Raw genomic sequence first — 11,128 nt, forward strand, 5'->3', positions numbered from 1 at the left:
GTAACAAGGTTTGATTGACATCAATACACAAGCATCATCATACCCCTCCCACTCCATTCCACACTGGTCTATTCTAGGTGAGGGCAGGACTGAATGGATGACAGCCTTGAAAAGCACTTTGTACCTACTAGTTTTAACTCAAGGCTGTCTGCAGATTCAGCAAGGCCATTTCTCTGATTTAACTCATGTCCCATAATATTACAGTTTTTGTCACAAAGTACAAACTGGGAATATTTTTTATTCATTTTTTGCATTCAAACATATTAGCATAACATGTTTATAACCTGTTGCCTTTCTGACATCAAGTATCATATCCTAGTAACTTAAGACTGAAACTCCATATACCAGCCAGACGGTGTTGTGCTCTGGACATTTTGAATTGCTCAGCAATAAGCACTGTATTGAAGTTATCGTCCAAATATAATTGTGGTTGACGTTCTGGAACAGATTATATAAATATATATAAAATTATGTCATGCCAATTTATTCTACTGTTAAATGTTAATGCTATTCAAATTAATACAACTAAATATATTTATAGACAACCATGGACAATGGTTTGTAAAGGTGAGACTTTTAAAGACACAATGTGAAGCTGAGTAAAATATGAATTTCTGAATGCAATTCTATCATTTTTCTGTAGAACACAGTCAATGAAATATTCAGTCTTGCTTAACTTGAAAGCCTAGAACTTTCATGAATGAGATTAAGGACAAATGGTTCTTTTTTAAACAAATGATGAAACAGGCAATAAACCAGTGGGGAGTCCTAATAAATTAACTGAATCATACAACCCTGACGATTGTGTTTCTGCCTTGCGACTTAACGTTCTTTGATCAAAACAAAATGAGCTCATCAGATTATGAACAGATACTTTTAAACACATAAATGAAGAAAGGAGTACTCATATGTCAAACAGATCATGTATCATGTAGGTCCCAGTGGTACAGAACAGCTGTTCCTTACCAGGCCAAATATTTATCTTTGTGGACATTACTGAAAACAACACCTTAGAAATCCTAATTTGTGATGGTACCAGAGCAATACGTTTAGGCCGAGATTCTAGACAACACTACAGAAAGAAAAACCACACTGCTGGTGGCAGTTAACTCAAAAAAATGTGTCCATCTACAACAAAACATTTAGTTTCTCAGACCATAACAAGAAGTAGTGTGGGAACTTTGTATTTCCTTTTTATCGTTTTGTTATTTTCATAAACATTTCTGGGTGTTTCTCAACTTGCAGCGTCTTGTTGACAACAAACTTTTCTAAAGGGGAAACTTAACCTTTAACACCAATGAAACAAAACCACAACCGTGGAGCTCTTTGAAGGAATTTTTTTTCACGGTTCTACCCAAATTCAAACCTGTCTTCGAGGTTCAAGCGAATACCAAACTGAATTTGAACTTAGCGTTTGCTTATTCTCTCACACTGTACCAACTCAAGTACCGATCATAATAATCATAGTTATTTTGTGTTTTTATTCATATGTTTGTTTCTTAAATGTAGTTACAAGCTGTAGGGTCCTCTTCTTTGTGTGACTGTGGAGTTTGGAGCAGTAGTTTAAAGAAACTGGAGCTAGAAGAGGGAACGTGTGGGAGAGGAGAGGAAAACACAAGGCTTCCAAGAAGAGAAATGCCAAGGCTGAAACATAAAACAATTTTTTTTCTATAATTCAAGGTTACAAACAGATCAGACCAGAGCCATAAATTGTTTTTTCATCTATAGCTGTGACTACTAAACTTGGTAGGTTTTTAGTTGATTGATAGTAGTACACCTTTTAATTTAAATTAACTTACGCCTGTTCTGGATATAATAAAGTAAGTAATAAATAAACATATAATGCCACATTTGAGCATGCAAACATCAGAAAGATGAAAAAATTAGTCTTCAACACAGAACTGTTAATATACAATCTATTATATTCTACAAACCATTTGACTGATCAGTGAGACTGTTCACTATAACTGTTCAGTCTAATTAAACAGTACCAGGGTATCAGTATTTCACACGTAAAAAAATGTATAGCCTTCTGATTTCATTTACTAAAACCTTCCAAACATCCGTCAATAATGATGTTGCAGCTATTGTACTATACTGTACTCAACTTCTCCAACAGTTTAATATGATCCACATGGCTTGTTATTTTCAAGGTATGTGGTTCAGCTGCCAGGCTAACATCTGCCTGTAATCCTACTTTATAGAAGAGTGAGTCACAGAGTCACTAGACGGACTGTAGCATTATTTGTCAACTGACTTGACTACATTTTATTGGCAAAGTCAGAGCATTTGTAAAACTTCTAGGTATGAATCCAAATCCAGAAACATTTCTTTAAGTGATTTGCAGTATGTTGTTGATTCAGATACTTTCTGACTTCAGTCAATCATCTCGAGCAGCACCGTATGGGTCATGGACCACCAGTGATCCTCAAAGTAATACAGGTGGGTTGCCAAACAAATGATGAACAATGAAAAATGAAAAATGAACAAATATCAAAATATCTATATATACTGTTGGTAAATGATTATTAAAATTCTTACTCATTTTAAAATGACATTTTGCCTTTATTCATCATGACCGAAATGCTAATAGTAACGCTTGGCACGTTGATGAAAGACCAACTGATATTTCCGCCTTAACTTGCATACGCCCACTTCAACCCACCATGCACGCGTCACTTCCACAAACTGAATAAACTAGGTCTACAACTTCCAGTAGCGAGCAGTTACGTAAGTAAGTACAAAATAGCGTTTCGTAGAGGAGTTCGGGTTGTCTTCCTAAAATGACAATCAACGATGTACATATGATTCTATGTTGCTGTTCTTTAACCAAGAGGGAAAAGGGGTTCAAACTGTACGTTTCGAGCTAATTTGACTAGTACGAAAGTAAGGTTTACTTACACAGGTCTAACTCATACAGTAAAAGTTGCTAGCTAGGCTAGCTCTAGCTATCTAGGATTTGAGCAGTAATGTTAGCAAGGCTAGCTAGCAAACCATTTTTTGCTACATTGCTCAATTATATGTCAGCCTGTTTGCTAGTCGTTAATGTTAACTCACATAAATAATTGGTCTGTCATAGGCCTATTTGTTCCCAATAGATGATGTAGTAATGTAGCATGCCTTTCTCAGTGAAAAAAATTCACAATGTGTGCTTACTGTGCCGCTGATGGACACTTTGTCATATTTGATCGCTCAATACATTTAGCCGTGAAAGCAAACTGTTTGGCACATGGTGTTGTGAACATGTGAGCGCAAATTAAGTGAATGGATGTGTCGGGCGGCCGCAAAAAATGTTTGAGCGATGCAAGTGGGCCACAAAGTGGAAGAGGTCGGAAATGGCTGCTCTAGAGAAATTACATTACTTTTTAAACATGTATTAATGAGAAATAGTCCATTGTGACATATATTAGTGAGCCGTCCATTCAATGCTGTCCTCTGCCTGACCCATATTGCAGGAGAACCACAGCAGGTCGCATAGGCCAGTCCGAGTGGAGGATCTCTGCTTGTATGATGATGAGGAGGTGCAGGTCACATAGGCCAGTCCGAGTGGAGGATCTCTGCTTGTATGATGATGAGGAGGTGCAGGTCACATGGGTCAGTCCGAGTGGAGGATCTCTGCTTGTATGATGATGAGGAGGTGCAGGTCACATGGGTCAGTCCGAGTGGAGGATCTCTGCTTGTATGATGATGAGGAGGTGCAGGTCACATGGGTCAGTCCGAGTGGAGGATCTCTGCTTGTATGATGATGAGGAGGTGCAGGTCACATGGGTCAGTCCGAGTGGAGGATCTCTGCTTGTATGATGATGAGGAGGTGCAGGTCACATGGGTCAGTCCGAGTGGAGGATCTCTGCTTGTATGATGATGAGGAGGTGCAGGTCACATGGGTCAGTCCGAGTGGAGGATCTCTGCTTGTATGATGATGAGGAGGTGCAGGTCACATGGGTCAGTCCGAGTGGAGGATCTCTGCTTGTATGATTATGAGGAGGTGCAGGCAGCGCTCCGTGGTTTCACCTGAAAACCAGGCTCACCCTGAGTTCTGCCATTCACAGATTAAATATTAACAGTACTGGGATCCACACACAAATGTCTCCACTAAGACAGCTGATATTGCATTTAAGTTTGGGTTTCGGATGCCAAGCCACATCAAACAGGAGTGGCATGTAAGAACTATGTACCATTTGTGCAAACACACTTGTGCCAACCATTGTTAAAGAAGCAAAATAAATATGGGAAATGTAGTCAGATGGAACATTCACTGAATTAACAACCGTTTTCCAAGGGATTCTTGAAGACCAAACGGTACAAAAGGTGAATGTGCAGCAATTAGCCTGTTGGTAAAAGTAAGCCTTTTAAACTAAATTGTGAATCACCTCCGTGTTACATACAGTGCAACCCCATGTGACTTTGGGTGATGTGTGTGACCCAACACACGTACACACACACATGCACACACGCACACGCACACATGCACACACATGCACACACATGCACACACATGCACACACACACACATGCACACATGCACACGCACCCATGCACACGCACACACACACACACATGCACACACATGCACACACACACATGCACACTGTTGTTGGTTGTGTTCTTGTGGTGGCTAGACCAAGAACAGGGCAACTCGAGTTTGCAGAGAAAAATCTGAACAAACAAAACAATGAAAACTAAGTCTTCCCTTTGGCTGCAGGTGTTAAATGTTTCAGTCACGTTCTTATCTGAGGCATTTTTGTGTCCTGTCTGTTTGGCAGTCACTCTTGGCCTTCAGAGGAGCAGCTCCCACTAGATCAAAACCCAGTCATCCAGCACACAGCACTGGGTGAAAGACTGTTGCCCATTAAGACTCATTCCCAAGTGAATCAAACAACAGTTAAAACAACTGTTATGGATAGTGTTTTCTCATATTTATAATCTTTAGAAACCATCTGTACTTTGGGTATAAATGATTTTTTTGAAAATATTTTATTCAGTGAAAATAACATGTTTTTTTGTTTTTAACATCCTCCAGTGTTGCCACCCTTTTTGTCAGTTTTTTTCTGGGCTAGCTCAGCTCAGCTCACCACATGGCATATTACTAGGTTGAAATCAAACAGGCCTATTGCAAGATCTTATAACCTTCATAAATTATAAGGTCAAAAGTTATTATAAGAGTTATGTTGTTCATAAGTTTTTTCATAAGGCACCAAATCCCCCTTATCACTGAACAAACTGAAACTCCAGAAGTAAGTATGCATGAAATAGCCTCATGAATTGAACTGAGTTGTCAAATAATATTTAAAAGGAAAGGATAAGGGTTTTTTTTCTGTTCTGTGGAAGCTAGCATAGTGATTCATCCCACGCTTTAACCTTTGATTATCTCTTTGGATGGTAGACTATGTAGCCTAGACTGAACAATGATTTGCTTGGAAAAATATAACTTGTTTTGTTTAGCAGTCTAATAATGTCTGCTTAGCTAGGCTTGAAAGCCTGTAGTAAATAATGGGCATGTAATATCTGGAAAATGTTTGTATGTATGATTACGTTGAATTGCATTCTGTTGTGTGGTTATTTGTTTATAAGAGTTTCAATCTACAACATATCTGCCAATGCTACAAACAGCTATGACGGGTGCAGTGCGGTCCGTATATTTATATATATATATATACATATATATATATATATATATATATATATATATATATATATATATATATATATATATATATATATATATATATATATATATATATATATATATATGTTGTCATCCGATCATGAAAGCAACAGTGCTTTTATTTCTAAGCACTGGAGGAAGTTCATCATAGATTGGATTGTCTGTCATTTTCATATGAGCTCACGTCCTGTTCGGGTTGTTTGCCATTGGTTTGGCTGTAATGGATAATGGTGTGGCAAAAAAAGCATTTTGTGGGGCTTGGTCTAAATATTATCTGTGTAAATTTCGGGGAAGACTGTACAAACTTTGAGAATATTTTTTTTGTGACACTTCATCATAAATTCCATAAGCCGCAAAAAAAAAAACATTGGTCCCCCACCAATGGTACGCAGAGTCGCACATATGAAACTTTGTGGAAACAAATCAGGGGTCTGTCCCCAAATAGTGTTCAAATTTGCGGAGCATCGATATTTTGCCCTTCCCTAACTAAGAGCAATGCAGTGATATGATTACCTAAACTGCACCAAATGGACATCATTCGCTTGTCATGATGCTTTTTAAAATCAGATTTAGGCATCAAGCAGGCAGAAAACATAGTTATTCACGTTCAATAAATAAGGTTGCAATAACAAGGCCAACACTATACAAATCCTCACTCAGTCATTTTACGCATGTTTGTGAGTTTTTTTTTTTTACTATGCATGACAGGCAGCTAACCGGGCGCGCAGGGAGAGGGCAGGCATGTCAGGGCATGTCTGATTAGAGTGCCGCTAGATAATCGATAAGTCCGAAGCCTAAGTGGTCGTAAACAACAACACCAAAACGAAACAAACAGGTTGCCTAATACTTCATTCAGTTTCATTGATGAATCAAGGTATGTTGTAACAACGACAGTTTCATTGTAATGTTTTGCTGTAGATAAAGTCGCAATGCAAGAGTGAGTTTATCGGTGAGGCTCCACCAGCATCTACATGCTTGCGGTGCCAACGAGAGAGCTCACTGCGTTAACCCTTAAAGCTCTTTACTAACTACTTACATAATTTAAGTCTATGTAACTTGTTTTAACCGTGTAGCCTATAAGGCATGTAGAGAATCATTTAATCTGAAGACAGGACTGTTGCAAGTTATTGTGCTTCTAGTAACATGATCAAATAGGTTGTTAAAGATGGTTGGAACGTCTCCACAGTGCTTGCAGTATGTTTCGAATTAATATTTATCACCATTGACATTATCTTACCTTTCATTCTGCTGTTCTATTTGGAAGGTGTCATAATTGGCATCCATGGACTGTACAGAAAACCAATACAGACTGAATGAAGAGTGCCATCCTTGTCTTCAGTGTGAACCAGGGCTGGAGCTGTCTGAGGTGGGGCGTTCTCCTTATCTGTATTATTATTTTCATATTGATCAAACTGGAAAATGGCCCCTTTTAGCTGTTCTGTTTTACTACTTGACTATACCGATGAGGAATGTTTCCTATGGAAGTAAGAGAATGATACCTAGCTTGTACATTAAAAGACAATATATAATCAATAGGCTAACCAAACATTTAGGATGGATGGTGATGCCACTGGCAAAATGAACATTTCGCAGCAGTGTGCCCCAAAGACCTTGATCTGAGTTTGGTTCAATGCTCCTGCACTGGGGAAGCCTGTTTTAGTTACTGTCTGGCTTTGAATGTACCATTTTCTTTCAGGGAGCATTTTTCCAAGTTCACACAAGTCAACTTGGCAGGCATGCTTACAATCTTCCCATTTGCTGCGAGAGTTTGCCAAAAGAGTTTAGGGTTACCCATGACCTGAAATAATCCCGCTCAATGAAATAAGACACGCTAGCTATTTAGACTCACGTCTGTCTGTGGAATAGCTGTCAGTTTATATGTTTATGTAACAGGAAAGTGGTTGGTAAAATGTTTTAATACACACAGTTCAGAGATGCTGAAACTGTACTCTGTCTTGCTCTCTAATATGGACTGTACTGTACATCTTTGTTTTTTGGCCAGGACTGTGGTTACGGAAATGGCCAATCAGCTCATTGCACCCCTTGCAGTTTGAAGACCTATAAAGAGGATTGGGGCCATCACAACTGCAAATTTTGCCAGTCATGTAAACGCTTGAACAGACAGGAAAAGTCATCTTGCACGTCACGGAGGAACGCAGTCTGTGGGGAGTGCTTGCCTGGGTTCGTACAGCGTTTCATGCCGTTGTGCTTCTTGAAAAGAATCTGTATTGCTTTCGTTAGTAACTTGACACCAGCCCTTTTTAACGATTAAAGCGTTTCCTCCTAAACATAGGTGGCGCTTGTTTAATGAGCTAGTTCACCTGTTAAACTGTCTGGGGTTTTCTGGGTTATTCTCTTATTTGATCCAAACAGATTTTACAGTAAAATCCGGGTTGATGGGCTGCAGGATCTCGAGTGCATGCCATGTGGGTCGTCCTCACCTTCTGGGCAGCAGTGCAGGAGTAAGGAACAGAAAATCCTCTTCTCATATAACTGTTTTATATAACACCTTTCACAAATAGCATGTGCGCTGCACATGGATACTATTATCTGACCTGGTTACAGCCAACGAATAGTTAAAAAATGAAATATTTCAGGTACCGTGTACATAGTACAAACCCAAGTCTGTTTGTGTGTTTTGCAGGAAGCCGAGGAGTTGATGTGGAAAAAGAGTCAGTTTCAGGCATCCTTCCCCAGAATAATGCAGCTGCTGACACTATTTCTGTGGTCCTGGTTACCATGGCAATCACTCTCTCGGTTGTGCTATTGATATACTTCAGGCAAACCATACTGCGGAAGTTCTTTAAAGGTATCCACCAGTTTTATAGCTGCATGTCAGTTTATAAAAGTCTTGCATTAAGGTTGTAAATGAATTTTTGAAAGTGCAAATTCATTCATTCTAATAATGTGAGTTCTGTCAGTATGCTTGGATTTTTTGGATGTTTTTTTTGTATCTGGAAAGGTACAAGTAATCCTCCTCAATCTGTGCCTCTGACTCAATGAATTATCTCTCGCTGAAAGGATGCCTGGCTTTTAAAAGTAAAAGTCAGACTGACATGGAGAGTGCAGCCTGCAGAGTCAACAGGGTCACCCTGAACCCAAACCAAGAAGAGCAGATTCCAGGTAATTAACACAGTGCACCACAGCTAAGTGTCTACATAATAAGCAATTCAAATGTGTACATTTAAATAGCTTACTGGCAGAGCATTTGACTGCAGACTCCACAGGTTTTAAATCTGTACGTCTCTTAGGATAAAAGTGCCTGCTAAAATAATGTATGTCGGTTGCACGTGTAAATATGTTCCAAAACTACGTCTGCAGCCTCAGAACAAAAACATAATCTGTAGACATCCTCAGGTCCTTGTGATGTCTTCACGGCAGCTGATTATGGGACCAGCGGAGATGAGTTAGACCTGCCGGAGTCTGTTACCATCACACCCCAGCATCCTCCTCAGGGCTGCACTCGGATGCCAGACGTCCAGCCTCTGGCTCCTGATGTAACTGACGATTGCTGCTCCTCTGGGTTTGAGTCTCTGACATCGTCCGAGCAACCCTCTAACAGCCAGGAGCTCACCATGGCGACCCCAGCTCCATTGACCCGGCAACCCTCCGACATCCAGGATGTGACCGTGGCGACCCCGGCTCTTTTGGAGGAGTGTGCTCAACGGTCCACTTTCCCGCCGTCTCAGACAGCCCAGGGCCACTGTGCTTCCCAGCTTCAGGAGAACTACCAGCATGTTCCTGTGGAATGCACTGAGATGGATATCCACAGGGCTGTTTCCTCATCCCTGGACCTCCTCTACTGCCAGACGCAGCCTCGCTGCAGCTCTGGGAGTCTGGGGGCCAGGGCCGAGGCTGGGGGTTTGGACAGCCCTAACAGCAACAGGCTCAGCTGTTTCAGGATCCTACAGCAGAGGGCTGTTGCAACAGTCCTGGATACAGTAATCGGGTAATTACAGTTGGGCAGGCCTGTGTCGTCTGTTCCTCTCCAATAGAGAGCTATTTACTGCTCCTTAGAGAACAGAGCATTCTCATTATATTTTATCATAACATTTTCTTTTTCCATTAAAAAAATAATTCAACAGTTTTTTTTTATGGTACTGTAAACTGTGACCTTTTGTCAGAATTCACCCAAATTATTCATCTTACATATATTTGTGTATATGTTTATGAAGGAGTTCATCTTAATGATGTGATGGTAGAACAGCAGTGTAGGCCCCTTATGTTATAGCACCGCAAGAACAACAAAACTGTGCATGATTATTAACACGTTGCCTTTTCCCAGACGTGACTTTACACATTATTAGCCTCAAGTGCAAAGTTGACATTCCTTTTGGGGGAGACTGTCATCGTCTCAGAGGTGATAAATGTAAATCTTGACCCCATTTCTGTTTTTCAGATGACAGAAACACTAAAAGTGTGAAATGTGAAGAAAAGTTCCTCGGTAACACAGGGTAGGTTTTTATATTTTTTGATTACATCTTTTATCTAGTCAAGACAAAGATCTCAAAGTTTAAACAATGGTCACTGTACAGCTGGATTAACACATGGCCAAGCAACAGCCAATCAGGTGAAGTATAGCCTTTGTAAAATAAATTAAGCACTAATCAAATCAGTAAAACTTAATAAGTATCATAATAAATCTGTGAAAAATAAAAGTGAAACTATTAGTTCACTCAAAAACCAATTCAGACAGAAAAGCTGAAAACAAACAAGATTCTTACTTTTTACGTGTCCCCACCTGTTGTGCCCAGTAATAGATGTGATGTGCTTTTACTAATGGACGTTTATGTGTTGGCATGTGTATAATGGGACCAGGTGTGGATTTGAGGAGGCTCCCACAGACTTTGATTGAGTCGCTGACCTTGGACCCAACGCCCCCAGGACTGCAGAACATCCGACGCCCCCAGGACTGCAGAACATCCGACGCCCCCCAGGACTGCAGAACATCCAACGCTCCCAGGACTGCAGAACATCCGACGCCCCCCAGGACTGCAGAACATCCAACGCCCCCAGGACTGCAGAACATCCAACTCTCCCAGGACTGCAGAACATCCGACAGGGGGTGCTGATTAGGGTGTAGTCACCCGTGCTTAGAGAAGCCTGTGTGGGTTTAAGTCTCCTGTCATCTCACCTCCTCCACCCTGCTGCCCCACACCCTGTACCTCAAGCTGAGCTTTGACACCCAGATTTCTGGTGTGAAGATGTTTTGAAGCGTCGACCCTACGTCGGTGCAAGATCCCATGCTGCAGGGGCTAGCTGTGGATGCTGGGAAGACATCCGTTAACATCCACTAACGACTGTTTGCATAAATGTTAATCAGCCTGACTGTTTGAACTCAGGTAGCTCAAGGAGGTTCCTCATCACATCTTTACTTTTATTTTATGATGTTTGTTGTTGACATTAGATCCTTTTCACTGGGTTGTCTTTGTTAAAGGCTGATAAAAGGTGTATCAAAACAAA

The 11,128-nt window shown here is 40.5% G+C and overlaps 1 protein-coding gene across 2 annotated transcripts; it reads left to right on the forward strand.

Moving 5' to 3' along the window:
* The first annotated feature begins 6,203 nt into the window (after positions 1-6,203).
* On the forward strand, positions 6,204-11,128 carry eda2r (ectodysplasin A2 receptor). Of its 2 annotated transcripts, none has more exons than XM_084698397.1 (9): positions 6,204-6,539; positions 6,930-7,031; positions 7,668-7,846; positions 8,039-8,127; positions 8,310-8,474; positions 8,687-8,788; positions 9,047-9,614; positions 10,065-10,119; positions 10,484-11,128. In XM_084698397.1, exons 2-8 carry the CDS (start codon positions 6,948-6,950, stop codon positions 10,066-10,068), a joined length of 1,191 nt encoding a protein of 396 aa, XP_084554523.1. In that variant the 5' UTR covers positions 6,204-6,539; positions 6,930-6,947; the 3' UTR covers positions 10,069-10,119; positions 10,484-11,128. The 2 variants fall into 2 exon arrangements, with proteins under 2 accessions (XP_084554523.1, XP_084554522.1); XM_084698396.1 differs by having other exon boundaries at positions 6,209-6,539; positions 9,023-9,614.

Source organism: Hypomesus nipponensis, chromosome 5 (genome assembly GCF_054491055.1).
Source record: "Hypomesus nipponensis isolate SF chromosome 5, ASM5449105v1, whole genome shotgun sequence".
NCBI lineage: Eukaryota > Metazoa > Chordata > Actinopteri > Osmeriformes > Osmeridae > Hypomesus > Hypomesus nipponensis.